This window comes from Ictalurus punctatus, chromosome 3, assembly GCF_001660625.3.
Source record: "Ictalurus punctatus breed USDA103 chromosome 3, Coco_2.0, whole genome shotgun sequence".
NCBI classification, from domain to species: Eukaryota; Metazoa; Chordata; class Actinopteri; order Siluriformes; family Ictaluridae; genus Ictalurus; species Ictalurus punctatus.
In genome coordinates this window covers 5,976,354-5,998,019 of record NC_030418.2, presented here as the reverse complement: position 1 = coordinate 5,998,019, position 21,666 = coordinate 5,976,354, and the positions used below count along the sequence as shown (strand labels likewise).

The following is a 21,666-nucleotide window of genomic DNA, read 5'->3' as shown; positions in this document are numbered from 1 at the left end:
GAGAAGACCACATCGGGTTCCGCTCCTATCAGTCAAGAACAAAATCTGAGGCTACAATTGGGGCAGACTCTCACAGAAACTGAACTGCTGACTTGTATTTGCATGACTTTATGCACTGGGCTCATGATACCACATGATTGGATAATTGCATTAATGAACAGGCGTACGGGTGTTCCGAATAACAAGTGTAACCAGTGAGGGAAATGATAACGCAAGCTGTGTTAATAGCAGACTAATGCGTGTGACTAATGCATATGCAAGTAAATAAACCACACTTTAACTCTGTGATTAAATAATATGTCATTAAATAGGCGAGAGCCCTTTAAATATAATTTGATTCAGCTTACCGGTGCAGCAGGAAACTGATCAGATAGTTCATACGGCTCCTCTGGAACCCACTGCCGGTGCTCCAGACACCATAAGATCTAGGAGGGGGAAAAAATAAATAAAAAATTCAGTTTGACACACACACACACACACACACACACACACACACACACACATTAATATATATATATATATATATATATATATATATATATATATATAAAAATTTTAAGTAACGTTCCCTCAAAACCATGTATGGAAAACTACTGACACTCCTAAAGAATGAATATATATATATATATATATATATATATATATATATATATATATATATATATATATATATATATATATATATATATATATATAAATATGATGTGTAAAATATGGAGGATGATGTCTTGGGGTTGTTTTACAGCTAGTGATCCAGAGACTTTTGTGACATGGACATGGCTACCTCTGGCTGGAGGTTACTGCTGAACTGAACCGAATCGGATTTGAAGAGGAGTCTGAATACACAAAGCTAAGAATGTAAAGAAGCTCGACATGCTCCACGTTGAAGTAAGGTACAAGATTCTCAAGCTTTGTAAGACACTACAGGAAGATGCTCTGAGCTGTTCTTCTCTTCAGGGGAGGCTTCACTAAATTAATGAATTAATTATAGGGGAAACTTCTGTTTGAGGAAAAATAGATGTTTGTGGAAATACGTGTTGAAGTTAAACTATACAGCACTCTCGTTAGCTCAGTTTTTATTCAGTTCTCATGTGGAATTGTATAACGCCGCTCCGGGACACGAAGTATAGCAGACAAAGCAGCACACACCCATTCAAAGGAGAGAATCCAGCATCCTCGTGCGATGCCCAGTAGGATATTGAGGGTGCGTCGTGGACTCCCGGACACCACGTGCGTCGTGCTCTCACACACAGTGTCAACCACAGTGAAGCCGCCCAGAGAGTTCACCACCTGTATGACCGTCTGCTGTTTCCTAATGAGACCATGAGATCATGCTTGGTGTTAGTGTGGTAAAAGAATACAACTTGCTATACTATTATACTCAAAGAGGCATGAAACATTGCATTCCTCTTGTTCTACAGCAATCCGCCAATCACGGTAACATTTCATTTATTAAATCGACGACACCTCGTGCTTTTTAACTATTTATCGTTCCGTGTAATGTTGTGGAACGTCCAGGAGACGAGTTAGATCCCTAGCTTGTGGGTCAGCTGATATACAAATGAGGTTGTGAGACAAACTCAATCTCCTCTTTTTGTTTGACTGATTAATATTATAAACATCGCTCGAACCCCCAGTCCCTCCAGGATTTTCCCGACCGCAGAAATCAAAGCAGAATCAAGCAAACTCCACAGTATTGCAATTTATAAACAGATTTTCCGCAGATTTGGGCCAAGGCGCGTGATGCGACATCATCAAATTGCGCATTCAGCCAAAAACCCTCTGATTCATGGGCGTAGAACACGAGTGAAGCTAAAAGGTCTCATTTACTAACAAACATCACTGTGAAAGACCGTGCACAATGATTTCGCGCAATTGTAATTTCGCCGATTCAAGTAGTTTGCTGCAAAAAAAAAAGGCACAAAAAATGTAAATATTTAATAATTCGTTGTTCTTTTAAAAACAGCAGCAAACTAAAGAAATTCATGGTTTTAAAAAAACCATGAAGACGGATTGTGTGTGCTACTATTTTGAAAGTCACCTTTGCTGAAGAGCGTATATGCCATTTTAGTCTTTAGTCAGACATGCTGCACTAATTCAGCGATGAAAACGGACAAATTTCTCTGTCCATCTACCTCAGCTAGTTCCTTGAAAACATCAGTGGACTCTGACTGACCGTAGAAGTCAAGAAAACAAGAACTAAAACGTGCCAAATCATTTGGAATAAAGAATAACCGTTACAAAGAGCTGACACCGGAGACTCCTTCCAAAAAATGTTAAATAAACATTACAGAAAATGTTACCATATTCATTGTCCATATTTTTAAAAAAAAATCTATTTATTATTAGTCTTATCCCCATTTGAGCTGTTACTATAGAATAATTTTTTTTTTTTTATTATAAAGTGCATTAATACAAACCCATCATTTGAACTGTAGACGGAAATACTGTCAGAGCTGCTGTTAGAAAAAATTAATCCACACTTTCTGATTCGAGAATTCAATAACACTGTAATACAAGTTTTTATTAACTAATCCAATTAACAATGTTTAAAATGTGTGATAGGTTGGTGGCTAGTTGAACATACTTACTCAGTTGGCATGCTAGTCATTACTAACGTTCTATTCTTCTGAAAAGGGGAAGAAAAAAAAAAACATTAAAATTAGGGTTATGTAAATATCAACCAGTAATCATTCAGAACATGACAAACCAAGAATTCTCCACACGGCTAATATACAATGTCCTCCAAAAGTATTGGAACGGAAAGGCCGCCAATTCTTTTGTTCTCGTTATACACTGAATACATTCGGGTTTGAGATCAAAAGATGACTATGAGAGGATAGATCAGAATTTCAGCTTTCATTTCCTCATACATACATACATACATTTAGACGTGTTAAACAAGTCAGAACACGGCACCTTTTTTATCAGACTACCCAATTTTTAGGCGCACAAAAGTAATGGAATAATCAGATGGTCTTAAAGTAAATGAAGTTGTTTTTAAAGGAATCAACTTAACAGTGCATGTGTTCCAATATTTTTGATCACTTGAAAAGAAAAAAGACAAAGGTGGTGTATTCAAACGCAAGGTTCAACACTTCTAGATATGAATAAATAGGAGGAAATGAAAGCTGAATTTCTGATTGTTCGCCTCATATTCATCTTTGGATCTCAAACCCAAATGTTTTCAACGTATAATAGCGAAAACAATAGAATCGGCTTTGCTGTTCAAATACTTCCGGAGGGGTCTGGAATAACGAGCTCGCTTTCTGATTAGGGATGTTACTGGTAGGCAACACGGTAAACACCACAGCAGATCACACACCCGCATGAGAAACACATGCCGGATGTATCTGCGTATTTGGTGAGTGGAGAGGAAACACAAGTCCAAGGCCATGAAGAAGGGAAAAAGCAGTAACGTACTCCGAGTACTCTACTCTGGCCCCACGATGGCAGGTCCTCGGTGCGAGCACATGAGCGAGAGGCATGCATACACACACACACACACACACACAGCTTCCTCTCTGCTCCCACCACAGGAAGTTGGGGGTTCGGCTCCATCAGCACACAGAAAAGTCAAAACATTTCCATAATACATAACATGTTTATTGATATGGTTATTGACAACCATGCAGCCAGGTGCACAGACGTGCCTCCTAGTCGTGTATGTGCTCGTATGCATGTAAAACTTTATGACTTTAGCAATCATAACTGCCATTTGATTAACCTGTTTGGAAGTCTGTAAATTATATAAACTACGTTTTCACATACGACTTCAACTCATGAGCCAAGTATAAACCTGTGGATCCGTGAAACCAAAATTCTGTGTTAAACCGGGTCTGGGTTACAGAAGAAAGCTCTTTACTCAAGTCAGCACCGTCAGAGCTGCAGCTATAACTCAAGATCTTGAAACGCTAAGCCTTTTTATTATTTTTTTTGTTGTTTTTGGCCCATTCTTCAGTCATCATCTGACCTAGAAAGACTTCTCTTACAAAAACACGGCGTGTTATTGAATGCTGGTATATTGTTCTACTTTTAGTGATGTGACTAAGCACTCCTTTCACTTCTGGGTCAGTGCCTATATGATCACCAGCATTCAGAAAGAGGATGTTCTCTTCACACTGAAGTAATCCCCCCACCCCCCACCCCCCACGGATGCCGAGTCGAACAAGAATGCTTTAACAAGCTATGCAAGAATTGTTGTTCAAATATTACCTTTACCTACAATCATGATCTATTCCACTGTTACCACTGATGCCTGACAACAACACTGGAACAATTTATGCTACGAGTAAGGAATAAAAAAAAAAAATGACGATGGGATGTTGAAAGTTTTATTTAACGTTGTAGAACGCCCTCAAGACAAGTTAGGTCCTGTTATCTTTTATGTTATTGCAGATACAAACAGTCGTTCCTTCTCTCAATCTTGAAGCTAAGAAAAAAAAAAAAGTCATTACCAAGAAACCAGAAATCACATGACCAACCTGAAGACTCTCCCACGGCAGAAAACGTAATGATCGTCACAAAGCGCCGACACCAGAGACTATTTGGTAGTATAAACAAACGGCTAATAAAAATCTTCCAATAAATATCACCGCATCATTGATTAGGCTTTGTTTACAAGACATACAAGCGAATTTGTTGCTACTCCAGTCTAGAAACCATACCGTATCAGAACAAGCACGTTCAATCGAATCTATCGTTCGAACTAAAGCTCGCGTTACTGTCAGGAGACGTGTTGTTATAATAACAAATGAATTAGCACGAGATTTATCAAGCTCTGTCAGGTCTTATCCTGTTTGTGCACTCTATTTACTCATACAGCCAAAACGCACTCTCTTAAGTCAGGAAGAACGGCAGTGGATTTCAGTCATCGTTCATTAAGGCTTTTACGCGTTTCCTTTACAATGCTCTGCTGAAAACAAGCGGCTTAAAAACAAGCAGAAACGAAAAAACATTCCCGTGTATGGAAAGCGTACGGAATCGCTTTTATGATGATTTTATGATTAGCATGTTCCTGGACATGTTTTGTAACAGGAGATACATCTCGCACCAACCAGCATTACAGTGCAATAGAGCATGAACCCAAGCGTTGGTGTGAACTCCTTTTAAAACGCGCGTTTCCAATACGCCCAAGCACAAATGAAGGAAATACTTTTGGGTATGACACAGCGAGCATGGTGGCCGGTTCATGCACTCTGATATGATTGAGGCCTCTATTCAAAGTGAAAGGGCGCTCAAACTGCATATGTACTCAGGGAGCAGCCACACGCTATATAAAGCACTTGACCTATCAAGCCAATTGTCTCGTTTCAAGATTTCCCCTTAGTGCAACATACAATGAGTTCATGCTTGGGCTTTGGTGTCGTCTCTGATTTAATTCGACACTTCTTGCTGTTTTGACACTGCAGGTCATATTGCACTTGTCACAGCTGTGGTTCAATTCCTCCACCTTTCTTTCTTACGGGTCACCGGCTCAGCCATGAGATCATACGAAAGCTGTCAGGATGAGCCCGATCACAAGCACCTGCGCTGTAGTGTTCAGAGAACGGTCCAATAACCCAGCCACAAGTCCCTTTACCAAGAATAATAATAATAAAAAGGGTTGTGGTGCTGGAATTAATGATGTCAGAAACTAACAAGACAGTCTTCAGTCTAGAAACAGTTTGAAGCAGTGCTGTTACACTATCGCTGTGTCAACACAGTCACTGCTTTTATAGTAATTCTTATTCCTGTATACAACCGAAACAGCAAATAGTCCCATCTATTTACTCGTTTCTAAAACTGACACAAATACACACAGCTTGGGTTCAATTTGATTTCATTTTACTTGTATAATGCGTTTAACAAGAGACATCACCAATCAGCTTTAGGGATCTAAATCTACATTTGGCTTTCTGTAAAGCGCCTTGCATAAGTATTCACCCTTTTAACCTTTGTGTGTTTTGTGGTGTTACAATAGAGAATTTAAATAGTGAGGGCGTTAAGTAGAGAAGCAACAAAGAGGCCAAGGGTAACTGTGATAAAGCTGGAGAGCTCCCACAGGTCAGGTTTATCGAAGAGTGGTAAGAAGATTAAAAACAAATATTTGAGTTTGCCAAAAAGGCATGTTAGAGACTCGGGAAATATGCAGAAATGGTTTTCTGGTCTGAAGAGACCAAACATGAACTTTATGGCCTACACGCAAAGTGCTATGTTTGGCAGAAAAGCAATACCACAGGAACACCATGCCTAGGGCGAAGCGTGGGGGTGGTAGCATCGTTTTCATGTTGTGGGGATGCTTTTCCTCAGCATGAACTCGAGGAATGGGAAACTGGCCAGGGGTGAGGGATGAAAACAGATGAAGACAAATATAAAGGCAATCTTGAGACTGACTTGAGTCAAACACTTGAGACTGGTGTAGACATTGCAACACCTTCTAAGGACCCTAAGCGTACTGCCAGAGCTATACTGTAGTGCTTCAAAACCAAGAACATGAACATATTGGAATTGCTCAAAAAAGCTACTACAAAAATGTCCAAAAGACATTATTCGTAAATCTTAAAACGCAAGAGCTGCACCATGTTCTCTGATTGGTTTAACGGGAACGGGGTGAGCGTGTTATTTATTTTTAGGATTTAATCCTAGCGTTCCTGATTGATTTGACAAGAATGAAAATAGAGGCATTTTTGAAGATTGCTAATAATCTGGACCCAAAGTGAACTTTTTGCGTCATTTCCAATTAACCTTTTGCAAGCACGACCGTCCCAGCAGTGTGGTTTCATTCTCTGAAGAACAGATCTGATCCTCTGAATCACTTATCACACCAGACATCGGGCTCCGGCATGAGCTCACCCAGTCCTTCTCTTTGATCTACGCTGATACAAGCTAACAAAATACCTGCTCGTGTACTCCTTTTAACACTTCTGGAGGTGATGTCAAGCGGCCACGTCTCAAAACCTCTGCACAATGCAGCTCCGTGGAACAATCGAGCTCCTCACCTGCTCAAGACATGACTGAATGTGCTCTCGGACACAGGTCATATAGAAGTAAAATCAAATAAAGATAACGGGGAGATGAAAAGCCCCTTGTGCCACTCGGCGAACAAGAGAGAGAGTTTCGTCGTGGCTGAAGGAGAGCGAAAGGAGGATTCAACCAGGTGCAATGTCCCAGAAGTAAAGACAACACACACAGGAAGTCAAGAAGGCAACAAAAGAGAGAGGCAAAACAACGACTCTTTCTTCAAAGTCAGTTATTACGCTCCATTTCTGAACCGTGCTGCAATGCTCCATAGAGACGGAAGGGCAGAGTTTAAAAAGCGCTCTAGAGTCAAACACTTGGGGAACCCGTATTCCAACTTATGCTTTGGTTGAAAAGATACATAAACAAATATCTTCATATACTTTTGGGTGTTGGTCAGGAAACCGGAGGTAAGAAAGCACACGTTCACAATCTCTCATTTCACATGATTATATTCACAAACAAAAAAATGGAGCTCTGCCAAAGTGTAACCTCCCTCCCTGACCGTTTCAGATATACTACCCTTTCAGTTGTCCATTGCTTAGATAAGGTATAAACAATTTGTGAACAATCCGGCGCATGCATTGAATGAAAAGATGAATGAATAGATGGGAAACTACACTACAGGCTTGATTTTATTTATTTATTAAAAGAAAATGTGGGAGCTCGAATTACTTTACCTTCATGTACTTATCCATTTTCACAATCCGTTTTGTGTTCATGTCGCTACACAATTCAGTACATCTGTCAGTGAGCCCATCTGAAGTGCTTTTACTGTGTGTGCCTACAGATGAAAATACGCAAAACAACAACAAAAAAAAACTCTTTAGACTAGAGCAGCACACCACAGGTGCATCTGTGCAGTTGAGTGCTTTCAAAAAGTGCTCTCAAGCATCGCCTTAGGCTTCCACAGTGATACAGAATACACAAGATCAATGAAATGTTTTATTTGGAACTAGTAATTAAGCTAAACAAAATGTACACAAGTTCTAATCAGTGTGCATTATTTTCAATTATGTTTGTACAGTTGATAATACTATGGTATTGTCTTACATTCATAAATGATGTCTACTGTAAATAAGTTCAGGGATGTTTGGATAGCTTTCGATCATCCTTACTTTCTGAAAGAGTAACCGAGTTCTGCTTGGTTCTCCTCCTCTGTTTCTTTGCAGCAGGCTCTTGCTCGGGCTTCTCAAATACGGACTCCTTGGGAACCGGGAGAGATGCACCCATACGTGCAGGGAACTCTTCTTCCTCTGCTGGGCCCGATTCCTCCGGGATACCGCCGCCATCGGTTAAGGTGTTGGATTTGGTGTTCCTGCTGCAATTTTCCTGCAAACGGTTCTTACGTCTTGTTCTGTACAGAGGCTCCAGGTCGAAAGAAGGTAAACGCTCTCCGTCAGAAGCCGAGTGAACGACCAGGACCTTCCGCTTTGGTGCGTCGTTGACTGAAGTGAAGTAGTCCTCGAACACGCTGTCGTCATTGTCGTTATCGTTACGAGCATCGAAACGGTCACCAGAACCAGGCACGTCCGCTTGCTTTTTTTTATCAAACACCTTCTTAATCTTCAGGTCTTTGCTTTTGGAGGAATAAGCAAATTTCGGCGAACGTGTTCCGTCACGATCACCCAAGTCACTGTAGGTCTTTATTTCTTTTCTGCTTTGAGGAATTTGGCTTACTCCAGTTTCCATACTGCTCACAGAGGAACTGATTTGGGATTTTTCCCTATTGCCTAATGACTGTCTAGGCTTTTCTGTTGCTCCGGCTTGAGGCTCAGATAACAGAGGTGAAGCTGGGTTTTTTGACGATACCGCATTCACATAACAATCTAAAGAAGACTGTTTCGTCACTTCCGAACAGGATCTGCTTCGCTTTTTATTTTGTGGGACTTTAATTGGTAGTTTAACACCTGACGAGCTGAACCTCACACCCGCATCCAAGTCAGGAGGTGTCTTCTCAACATGTCTGTTAGATGTCTTCTTAGTCGATAATTTTTTGTGTTGTTCGTGCACATCTTTCTCACCGGTGTGGGACAAACAATCTGAAGCCTCCTCTTCTTCCTCTGTATGAAATCAAAGTAAATCAAATCAAATTTTATTGGTTACACACACAAAACAATGATTTGGCGATAAACAGAAATATCATTAAATAGAATTTACTTACATACATAACGTATATGTGATTCATAATTCCATTGTATATTGATGTTAACTTTTAATTATATCATACAAACATTAACAAATTAGAGAGCTATGGCCTCACCCAATAGCAGTAGGTTTAATTCTGTGGGCGTGCCCCCAAGAGATGGCCTTGTAGAGTCATCCATTGGTGAGCCCTGCATTTGAGAAGCTGATAAAAAGAAAATCTGCATGAAAAATGATATTGGGACGGGATAAATCAAATGCTCCAGGCATCTGAAAGAAAAAAAAAAACAAAACATGTAGACATACCAGTAGGAGAGAGATTCTCTCGCTGTGCTCTCATTTCCCTCAGCCGCTGAGCCATGGTGTCAGCCCTTTTAGAAGAGGGACTGTACACTATCCCGTTCTCCTCATCAATAATGAACGGAGATGTGTCTGGATCTGTAACTGTACAAGCATACATGTCATGTCGAGTCCTACCGAAGCAGACCTGCCGACCCCTAAGAGGAATAACGTATAGTCGAACTGTTCGAAACGCGTCTGTGCTGATTGAGGAACGAGCTTAAAGATTTGGAGCGATTTTCCAGCTCCTGCTGCTTTCACACTTAAGAGAGCACACGGTCAAACGATTATGAGAATAATCTGATAACGGGAGATCATGGTAGATTAGGGGAAGGGGGAGGGGCTTCCACAAGGTGTCAGTTCAGATCAGAGAGTTCAAAACACCTGTGCAACTGCCGATCACTCCAGACTCGTATGTCTATTGGCTCATCAGCTGTTTTCATTGCTGTATATTTTAAGCGCACTCTGGTGTTCGAATGCAGAGTGCCTTAAAATGTAAACGACTTAAAAAGGTTAGCAGGTTTGCGGATGGGAGAAAAGACGCTAAGGAAAAACGTTTTGTTTCTTGCCTACGGGAGAAGAGCGGGCCAGTTCTTCCATCATTTTGTCCAGCTTTCTCTTCAAGCGCTTAGGGGTGCTTAGAGGAATGTCCCTGGGTTGCATGCACCGGTGCTAAAAACAAACGAACAAACAAACAAACAAAAAACACCACCAGAAGATTAAATCCTTGACATCTAGATGCATATTATGTTTAAGTGGAAAATAACAATAATTCCTTGTTTGTATAGCACCTTCTCATACTGAATCTGCTCTACAGTAAATACTAGATGACAAAGCAGACAGAGGAAAGGGCTAGACCAATCAGCTTACTGTTTTCTTTTTCAAGTGACTAAGCTGGGAGTCCTCATTGTAAGCAGGGTAGAGGTGTTCATCGGCGTGTTCGCAGTTCTCTTTGCACCTGCACAGAATAGACAACGTACTGGCCTTTAATGGCAAGAATGTCTACTTGTCAGTATGTCTAGCATCAGCTTGAAATCCAATTCAAGATTTAGCAAAGTAAAATAATGTGTATTCACTGAGACACTGAACAGCTGCCTTTTTTGTATTTTTTTTTATAAGTATTACATGTCCTACATGGTATACATTGTGCACACAGTCAGATTACTACTCAGTCCATACAGGGTTTTGTGTTTGAGTTTTGTTGTAGCCGGAAATGCTCGATTTTGCTTTGGCTTTTTCAAAAATTTGCGATGCAACTGTGCTTTTTTTTGTGTGGAAAACTACCTGAATTGGTGAAACTGCAACGGCACAAAATTGTTTTGCACGGCCTTTCGAGTGACGTTTGTGGTTAAATCAGACCTTTTAGCTGTACTCATGTTTGATGCACGTGAATCGAAGAGGGCTTTGGCTGAATGCGCGTTGTGATGACGTCACATGATGCATCATGAGGCCCAAATTTGTGGAAAATCTGTGGTCATTTAGAAAAATTGCAAGCGCCGCCCAATATTGGGGAGTTCGGAGCTCATGGGACTGACTACCACACTTGCCAAATTATAGTACCTTTGTGGCATTTTATATATATATTATTTTCTATTGTAATGATTGTAGGGTTCAGACTCTTGCCATAAAATTAGTAGTCAGCGGTAGTAAATAAGGAATGACACTTGTTTACGATATATGAGGGGAAAATGCTTTCTCAGTGCAACTACATCAGTTCAAAGTAACTGGTAAATACAAGTTATTTAAGATGACTATGGGATATAGTCATTCAGAATGGGTTATAGGTACCTTACGGGCATTCAGTTTATTGGTCAATTTGATACCAAGCCAGATTAACTCTAAGCTCTAATCTGACATATTTTCACATCCACGTTTGCTAGTCACTGCAGCAGATCTGGCAGTGTTTACTTACTACAATGATGGATCTTCAGTTGTGTACCCAGACAACATAAATCAAACCACCAAGAAATGCTAACATGCGCTGAAGCAGCTGTGCATTATACATGCGCTATCCATTAAACGTCTCAAACGTGCTCTACGGTAACAGCGCAGGGGACTAATCTATTAGTTAGATGTCCAGAATGCTTAACGTTTTTCCATACTGGAATAGGGATGATGAATTACTGATTTAAATTATGCAAGAGAGATGGTTGGGGGTGAGTATTAACATCACACCGGTAATCAGATCTCTGCAGAAGCATGCCTGAAACATCAACTGGATGCTGATATGCTGTCTGGGTATTAACGTCTGCAAATATGAAATGAAAAGAGAGAGAGAAAAAAGAAAAAGGTTTAATTATGCTTGTAACTGCACGGCTCAGGACAACTTGATTTTGTGTGTCCAACTTTGAATTTCGGTAAGATCAACTGTGATTTTGGATTTGAGATAAACCACAGACCTGAAGCATCACGGAAGCTTTAGCTATGTTGTTCTATCATGTCGCCGGATTCATTTAATGAATATGTTATTGAAAAGTAGGGGGAGACGATATGCCAAAATATCCTATCACGATTTCTATGATACACAATATGCATCACGATGTACAGGTTTGCTCACAAACTGCCAGTAATAGTTTTTTTTTGTTTCATTTTTATATTTAAAAGTATATTTTTTATTTATTAAAAGAAATTAAAAATATATTTAACATTGGATGAAAAAAAGATAGATTAAATAATTTTTTAAAAAATTAAGCATAACATTAGCTCCTCTAGTCAGTTTGCAATTATTATTATTTTTTCATTTAATAAAAAGATATCATGATCTCCACAATATTTTAGAAAAGCATACTATGTTGAAATGATATCGTCATATCGCCCAGCCCTGTCGTAAAGACATTTTTAGATGACACTTATACTATGCGATGTTATATAATATCATTATTGCTGATTCTTATTGTATGAAACAGCAACTCTTGGGACCTCTAGTCTGATTTATCATCATTAGGATATTATGAGTTATTTTAAATAAGTGTCCAGCAGATATAAAGGTTTAGACAGCAGTGAAATGAATATTCGACACAGGTAAAGTTAGTTTATAATCCTTTTTGTCCAACTGTACATTTATAATAATTCGCATTGCACTGCTTTGCCCACATTTCCAACACTCAAATTGTCTCTCACCCCTGCTGATGCGGCGGGGCTTTAATGTATGAAAGCGGTCAGCATCCAAACTATTATTAAATCATTTCATTTAACATGAGGTCACCGTTTACATCACATCGTGTATGCTCCTTAAAATTGTAGCACCCAAAGTCCATGCTTCTGAGAGCTAGTATAGACTACAGCTTGTAAGTTTTTAAGCTTACCTGGCCACCCAGTGGACAGACACGATCTTCACACCCATTTTCTTCGCTTTATTCCACGTGGCTTGATGGCCATGTTTAAACACTACATGGGTGACTTGTTTGTTGAGTGTTTTACACACCTGGAATTGCGTGAGAAAATCATATCGATTAGCAACTTCACATATATGAAAACATGTGCGAAAACATTCAGCAAGTTCTCTCACATGAGCGCCCATATCCCGAAGCTGTTGAATAAAGGGATCGGAGTAATTCTCCGTTTTACTCGCGGACCACACGTCCACATACGCCACGACATCTGTATTATGAAAGAGGAAACAAAACAAAATTTATATATATATATATATATATATATATATATATATATATATATATATATAAAAACACACACACACACATAAATTATTAATATGAAAGTAAATGAAATATATACATCCAAACTGAACTAAAAAGGAACACTCCAAATAAAAAATAATAATAGATCTATCATCCAAAATGAATAAAAAAAAACACTTTAAATAAATCAACATTTGTCAGTTTTTAGTTCGCCTCTAGAGGCTGCTCTCGTACTGTATAATGACAAAACGATCGGTTTGGATTTTTGCGGATAACTTATAGTTCCAGCAATCGGTTAACAGTGCTGATTAATCGGCAAAACCGATCAATCGGTCGACTTCTAGTGGCCTAGAAGTCTACTGTCTGCTGTTGACATGTTGGCCTATTATGACTGTTTCCTACATGCTGATAACTACGCACTGATTGTGGGGTCAGTGGTATTTAGCCCTTGCCTGACCTCTACCTAAAGAGAATGATGTAGCAGAACTTTATTCCTTTAGTCTGTAAAGCTCTCCCCCCACATCTCTACACTTTGCTAAAACAGATGTTCTAAAGTTCAGAACACAGTGACTTTCTTTGATCATAGTTGATGTTTGTTGAATAATCTGACCCGGACAGCAGGTTATTGCACACGATACAGCATTCGGCTGAGATTTCATCTCGCACAGTATCACAAGTAAATAAATCTTAAAAGACTAGTCTTGAATTTTTGCTTACCAAGCTTACCATAACCATTACCAAAACCAGCAATATTTATTATTACAATATTGCCTTATCTGTGCTTGTTGCTAGCACAAGCAATTCGCCTCATCGAGATATTTATTAAATAACAAATAGAAAAGAAGTACCTTTGAGTACCGGTGCAGGAACTTTTTCTGATGTCATGGTTGAATTGGGGAGTCTTTATCCCTGCCACAAGAAACATTCAAATCAACCACAACACACCATTTCCACAGCGAAAACATCTCTTCTTGGCAGTAAATGAGCTAGGAAACAATCTTGCCCATAATTCTCTCTTACACTTTGATAGACAATACAGAAAAATATTATATATTCAACTGTTGATATGTTGACACTTTCTGTTCGGAGCAGTTTATATAGTATTAAAGGAAAGCGTCTCCAACGTATAACAGTCAGTATGTTTTCCACCACAAGAAATTCTTCAATATTTTGTAAGATGCGTTTTTTGGTCTTATTTACCTCAAGAAGAGAGTCTGGTGATGGAAGCCTGTTTATATCTGTTTTAAGTAAGAGTGAACGGGAACTAACTTGCCTTGTTTAATTACAGGGTGTCGCAAAAGTCTCCATAGATAGGGGAAATTAACACTTTTTTGTTTGTTTTTAGCAAAAAGGTCTTCCAAGATTTTTCATACTTACTTTATATTATATATAGAACATATCGAAATCATTTTCGTGGCAGGTTGCGATGAACTTTAACAGGAAACATGGCGAGCACATCACACACAATTCTGTTGCCAAACTTAAACAAACTCAAAAAGACTAGAAGTGTTGTGGACCAACCGAGAATGTCTGCTGATGAAGGCACAACCAACATGGTGCTGGCAAACATAGTCCCCTATGTATGTACGAAGAATTTTGGGACACCCTGTACATCATTATATATAATTAATTATATATCTTATTATATTAAGACTGGAGAACCGAGACATGGACATCCATGAACATCCACTGATGAAGGCACAACCGATTTGGTGCTGGCGAACATAGTCCCCTATGTATGTATGAAGACTTTTGGGACACCCTGTATAAATGGATAAAAAGTCTGACGTGTCATTAAGTAATTAAAATTAGCACATTTTTGAGAAAATGCTGTGATATAAAACACTTCGAGACGTTCTGGAAAAGGAAAATAATCCAGGTCAAGTGGCGGTAACAGTAACTCATCTGTTGTGGATTATTTTCCCGTAACAGCATGCCAGGCGGTGTGTTATTCCTCACTTGCACCACCTTGAATCTCATATTCAATTATTAAATCTCACATCAGAAAGTTCTGATTACTAGGTGTACATTAATGGCCTTATTCTTAAACAGTATTAAGTAAACAATCCAGTTCAAGGTTTTCACAGCTGCATCCCTGTGATCTGAAATCACATCGTGTAAACAAGTGTACTTATTTATTTAGTTTACCAAAATTAGCACTGTGAGCTTAGCAAATACACCACTTCTGTACCACGCTGATGCTAGTTCTAGATACCCAACATAGCTAAAGACCGGATTTAAAAAGCGGTTTGCAGCATGATATCTATTGATTGTCGATTATTAAAAGGTTAAAGAAAAAGATATTCAAAACAAATTCACTACCAGGTCTAAATTAGTGAGCCTACCTTACCTTAAATACCACCGTGTTCGCTTCACAGAGATAACTCTGCGTTGTCACTACTATATAAACCAACACGGTTGGCTCAGTGAAGGAGCCATGATTAGCCACTACTGTATATATATACATATATATAACTGTTATTCTTTCTCTTATGTCATTCTGGACCTCGACATTTTATTTCACCAAGAGCACATTTTCGCGGGTGGGTTTGCATTTCTTCTTCATGGAGGTTTCTGTTGGGACACTGGGCGTATTACTACCACCTACCGGATTTGCTCGGCAGTGGGGAGGTTGTGTAGTGAAAATACTAAAGCTAACGACATAAATCTTCCGAGAATTAACCTGACTCAACCAAATTACTGTCTAAAGGACTACTCCATTTATTTATGTGTACACATTAGCTTCTTCGTCTTGTCAAGAATTCATTAAAAAAAAAAAAAACATTGGGTTGTTGTGCTTCCAGAAATAAATCAAAACAAATCACTCCTACATAGAACCATTAAGCCATTTCCAACCCTGGCCTATGGTTCTAAAGTTCTTAATGTTTTCTTTTCAGTGCCCTAACACACCCACTTCGACTCAGGAAGAGCTTTTAATTAGCTGATTAAGTTGAAGCAGGTGTGCTGGGAGCAGAGAAAATCTGAATTGTGAAAGCAATAGTCCACAACCAAGGGTTAGCAACCTGTGCTTTACTGTATTAGACTACTACATTAAGGAGGTAAGAAAGGTTTAGACTTAAATTTACTCCTCAATAATTATTTCAACAAAGGCTACATGTGACAATATACTGTGGCATTGTTTAAGACTAATAATGTTATGTGACACAAAACATAAAGACAATTGTATATTCAACATTGCTAAAGTTAGCACAAACAAGCTAGTAATGGAGGGGAAAGGCTGATTTATGGAAATGAAAAGCCTACTTACATTAGTGATTAACTCCAGTGTTGATGATTACCTTCTCAAAATGGTATTTAATATGGTCACTGTTATAGATTTAACCAAGTACCTTGTCTGCATATTAACTGATCTAAAGCCAATACAGCTATACAGTCATTTAAAAGTAGAGAAGGGTGACATAAACAGGGAAGAAATCCGTGATTCAGAAGAGTTGAAATTGAGGTGTTTTTGGTGTTTTTTATTTTATTTTATTTTTTACCAGTTGCAGGTGGGGAATTACAAGTTGCGACTTCTCCTTGAACATCACATTCTCTACTGGCCACTGTAGATCCTGGGGGTAGAGCTTCATGAACATGGGCAGGAGTCATGTTTGTAGGACTCTAATGGAATTATCATCGTAACCAGCAGAAGAACTATTTTTAGATTTCGGAAGTAATACAAACAGGTTCAAAGTGACAGCAAGGTCAAATGTCTGATACTCTTTCTCCAATAACTTCCTTCCTGTTTGTCATACAGAGATGTTATACTTACACACTCATGTTCAGGAATTCAAGGCCCATATCTTGTTTGTAGGATGGATATATATATATATATATATATATATATATATATATATATATATATATATATATATATATATATATATATAATATATAGAAGGATCATTGAAACCAGCAGATGACCCTATTTAGATCAATTCCAAAATCTAAGTTCAAGTTCGAATGTCTGAAACGGTTTTTCTTCGATAGCTTCCTTCCTGTTTGAAGTAGGTTTTGAGGGTATTTCTGGAATACAAATTGGTAACGAGAGACTAGACTTGTGGGGGTTGAGGCATCCCCATCAGTGCCATTGGCTTTGAGTTCTACTTCTTTATCCTCTGTGTAAAAAAAAAAAAAAACTAAAAAAACTTTGACCCCCTGGTTGTTTTTTTTTGTGTGTGATTTATTTAGTTACATTTTATATTTGTTAGGATATTGTACCATTCTAAATGTTATTACCAGTCTTTGTTAAAATGTAGTATTAGAAGTAGAGAAGTTTCTTGGTAATTGGTCAGTCATAATCACTTTACTGACCAAATGGGCAGGTTGAGTAGTGGCCAGACAGGCAAAGATCAAAACCCAGCAAAACAGAAATATGCAGGCAAGACAAATGGGGAAAGAAATAAACATAAAAACAATACAGGAAACAATGCTCAAAAATGCACAAAATGAACTTTGCAATAGCTTACAAAGTGTGTGGCGTAGAGTAGTATATATTTTTTAAGATTCCAATGAGATGTTTGCTGAGGACTGTACCACTAAGTGTTTGGTGGCAACCTCTTCTTCGTTCACAGCAAACCGTAAATGTCGCAGGAAGGCAGCCTGGCATTGCAGGGGTACAGTCTCTGCCAAAGGGCTAGGGCCCAATAGTCTGAAAAGAGAGGCATGGAAAGAGGGTGAGAATCTGTACTGTCTGAGCAGTTCTAGTAGACGCTAGGTTACCTGACTGATTCTGCCAAGTAATTTAAATTGGACCATTAAATCACAGGCATAACGTTTTACATAACCTGATCCTATCCCTGTGCTGGAACTCTGGGGCCTCTCTCCCATGACGGTCAGCTTGGTCTTTTGATGTTACAGTCTCTATTGGAGGTTGGTGTGAACTCCCTTCCATACCTGTTCCACTCTTTGGAACCACTTGTTCACCAACTGCACCTCTGTTTGCCTTGGGTTCCATGAGAACGGTTGTGGTTGGTAACCTAGAACACACTGGAAAGTTATTAAACCAGGAGATAATTGGTGGTACAGCAAGTTCTGAGTATACTCTGCCCATGAGGTGAATTGAGCCAATCAGCATGGTGAACATGACAGTGGCTCAGGAATCTCCTCAGCTTTTAATAGTTTTTTTTTTTTTTTGCCCCCTATGTGCCGTTGGATTGTGGATGATATCTTGAAATCAGACCCCCACCCCCTCTCCGCCTTCGTGAAACTGTGCCGCACTCTGATATTGAATTGTCGTCTGCGTTGCATGACCATGTCCTCCAGAATTCCACAATGTTGAAAGTCCTAACTGAACATCACTGTAAGTCTGTATAAGTAGAGACAGCCCACTACTTACATTAGAATGGGGCAGCATGTAATGCACAATGGTACAACAAGGCCTGCCCCTGAATACCTTCTTGTTTGTATGCGCAAGCATGTTGAGCCCTTTAAGAAAGCCACAGGGGGACTGTATGATGTTGTATTTGATGTAATTACTGTCAAATGGCCATCGTTTCCCTTTTTCCTTCCTGCCTCATAAAAAACTGGTGATTAGCTGTGATTTGTTCTGTTGCTCAGTATAGCATTCAATTCTCAGTCCCTTTTCAAATGCATCTTTCCCTTGGTACTCTTAGCTGCTGTCGAGCGTCCTGTGGGCCTGTGAATGCCACTAATATGGCTGAGTGGATATCTTGCCATAACATGCCAGAGTATGCAACATGATGGCTGTATAACATAAGTCCTGGGCCTGAAAATGTTCTGCCTGTTAGATCCTCGCACATTTATCCATTAGTATGTAGAAGAGTCCATGCCCAAGGAAAAAAGCAATCATAGCAGTGGAACAAAAACACTGGCTGTTTCCAGAGTGCAAATTATACATTGAATTTCGGAGGGCATTAACTAGTTTGTGCAATGCAGATGAATGCGTCAGTGAACCACTGTGCTGTATCCTTAAAACAGCACACGAACACAACACTTTAAATGCTATTATTCATACAATACTGTTCAGCTTTGTGATGAATAGTGCCATGAATGCCTTAACAAGCAGCATGTACTTTCTGAACTACTCTTTAACTAACTTGTCTTTTCTTGCCAGTAAAAAAAAAACGCCTTATGTCTGTTCCCTTACTCATGACCCCACCTACAGGGGTGATCAACACCCCCCCCCCCCCCCCCCCCCCCCTGTAATTCGTACCATGGCTGTTTCTCAATTCTAAGAACGCAAAGAACAAGCTTGTGTTCTCATGAAGACTGGTCTTGTGAGGCTTTCTTGCAAGAACAAACTCTGAAGGACAGGAGGACATGGTGTAGAATGTATCCTTGTGAGAATTGAGATGTGTTTCTAGCACATTTCTAGTAGTGCTACAGGACCATTATCTCTTCAGTGCTCCCTAATTAATGTCAACTGGTTAATAGATTTACTGTTAAATGGCTGATGATGCCAAAGTTAATTACGCATGCTTTAATGTAGTAAGCTCACTGTTTGCAACTGGGACCTCATGTTAAATAATAACTAAGCTAACAAGTTTACCTCAGGAGGGACACTAGCGTAGTTTCATTAAAATACTTCTGAGGGATTTCTTCCACTTTTATTCCTCATGTATATCTCAATCTAAATCATATCAACAATCAGTGTTCATCAGTGAAAATCATCGGCAGGTAATTAAAGGGTGGTTTTTGTCATAAGAAAGTATAGTTCCCTGTTCCACTGGGAATTTTCATGATTGTGTTGAAGTTTTGCTGCACAGAAATGTAACCATGGTCCAATCACAGCCCTAAGCCATGCCGTGGGGTGTGGTTGTAATCGGCGAAGGGAGAAAGGCGTCATTATAAAATACTTTTCTCAACCTTTCACCCACTGCGACCCACTTTCTTTGAATTGCAGTCATCCAGGGCCCATCTGTCACCATGGCCCCCAAATCCACTGGTTTACCCACACATTTGTTGCTTACTTTTGAAGGTGATGTTCAAATGCATGGCTTCATTGACTCGTTGGCCAAAACCTCATCACACTTGACACGCTTTAATATAGCATGTCCACCACCATACTTTAATATAGTCCGGGTTGTACTTGTGAACGCATTTTGCTGCCTTCAAAGTACGAGTTTCTAAATCGACTACATGCTTTTTTTTTTTTTTTTTTCTTTTCTTTTTTTAAAGATTTTTTTTAAAAATTTGAATTGGATCTCTTCAGAATTTCTATTTACATATTACAAAAAATAAATATTACACTATTTTTTTTTTCAAGTATGACTAAATACTTGCAGTTCAAAGCAGGACAATGAGTTATTTATGCAATTCACTGAGCCAGTCTAACTTAGTATTCCAACAATGCTACCAATATGCCCTGTATTTTTTATTTTATTTTATTATTAATAGTGGTTACATGACAGCTTAATCCTTAGAAATAAAACAGGCAGAATATTAGCTTAATTAAATAACTGTAATGTGTGTGTGGTGGATGACTTGGAATATTATTGCTGATTTAATTATTTTGCAGTGTACATGTTGAGGGCTGGACACTGTCTCCTACACCAGCAGAGGTCTCTCTTGCACTGCACGTCTCTGAAGATGTGCAACTTTGTTTACAGTGATAGAACCAGAGTAATTTTGTAGTGTTTACCTCAACTTCAAACAGACTTAGACTTTTTTTTGGGGGAGTATGAGTTTATAAGGTGTTTTTTGTTGTTGTTGGTTTTTTTTTTAAAATCAAACTTGGGTATAGGGTTTTATTTTTTTAATAATCAGAAACTAATGAAAGGATCTCTTTGTAACACGTGTGTGTGTGTGTGTGTGTGTGTGTGTGTGTGTCACAATTAGAGAATATTAAGCTATGCAAAGGAAAACGTGGGGCTTTCATGAAGCGTATTAGTATATTTTGATGATGGTCATCTAATGAATACATGTCTGCAAGCCACTAGATAAATATATTTACATACACACACACACACACACACGATCCACTAGATGAATAGAATATAAATAATTGGATTCGCTAGATTATTTATCTATTAGGTAAATATCAGGCATCAGAAGAATGCACAGGCCCTGAATGAAAACAAGCCCAGCTGAAAGTAGCAGCTTGAACAAGAAAACAGCAATATTACCAAAGTAATCAGTTTCCTGCTCGATTTCGGCTTTCATTTTAACTTGCGTGCTGGAACAATGCAGCATACCGTGATGTGAAGGAGAAAAATATCAAAGGAGAGGCCTTCATCATTTTCCCACAGAGTTCATGGCGCTTTGATTATTGATGCCTTTGATTGTAGCGCAAAGCAACAAAGAGTCTTAAAGAGCTGGCAGATGCGTCCCTGCCTGTGTTAACGTGTGCAGGCATCTACCTATAATCCAATAAACCTGGCGAGAAGGTGGTCTTCAGTTATGAAAGTGGGCCCAGATGTGCCAAGATGCCTTTACACAATGATACTTGTGTGCATGGTACAAGGATCTTACAGAGCAGGACCACCTTCAGTCCTCACTACTATAGTTGTTGGAGAGGTGGGGGGGCAAATGGCCTAATGTGTGAATGAACAGTGAACAAAGCAACTTGTCAAAGCTCTCACCA

General features: G+C 39.1%; 1 protein-coding gene across 2 annotated transcripts in view; it reads right to left on the bottom strand.

Annotated features, from left to right (window-relative positions):
• Positions 1–15,901, bottom strand: part of mcph1 (microcephalin 1) — a 39,823-nt gene extending 23,922 nt beyond the window's left edge. The window contains exons 1-13 of one of the 2 annotated variants that reach the window (XM_047154383.2): positions 15,472–15,901; positions 13,970–14,030; positions 12,992–13,083; positions 12,789–12,907; positions 10,354–10,441; positions 10,053–10,155; positions 9,451–9,588; positions 9,263–9,349; positions 8,118–9,062; positions 7,680–7,783; positions 2,592–2,629; positions 1,150–1,312; positions 348–425 (exon numbers count right to left, since the gene is read on the bottom strand). In XM_047154383.2, the coding sequence (XP_047010339.1) occupies positions 348–425; positions 1,150–1,312; positions 2,592–2,629; positions 7,680–7,783; positions 8,118–9,062; positions 9,263–9,349; positions 9,451–9,588; positions 10,053–10,155; positions 10,354–10,441; positions 12,789–12,907; positions 12,992–13,083; positions 13,970–14,006 (1,992 nt within the window). In that variant the 5' untranslated portion in view covers positions 14,007–14,030; positions 15,472–15,901. Of the gene's footprint in view, positions 1–347; positions 426–1,149; positions 1,313–2,591; positions 2,630–7,679; positions 7,784–8,117; positions 9,063–9,262; positions 9,350–9,450; positions 9,589–10,052; positions 10,156–10,353; positions 10,442–12,788; positions 12,908–12,991; positions 13,084–13,969; positions 14,033–15,471 lie in introns of those variants that run through there. The other variant, XM_053679449.1, reaches the window with a different exon arrangement.
• Between the last annotated feature and the right edge of the window lie 5,765 nt (positions 15,902–21,666).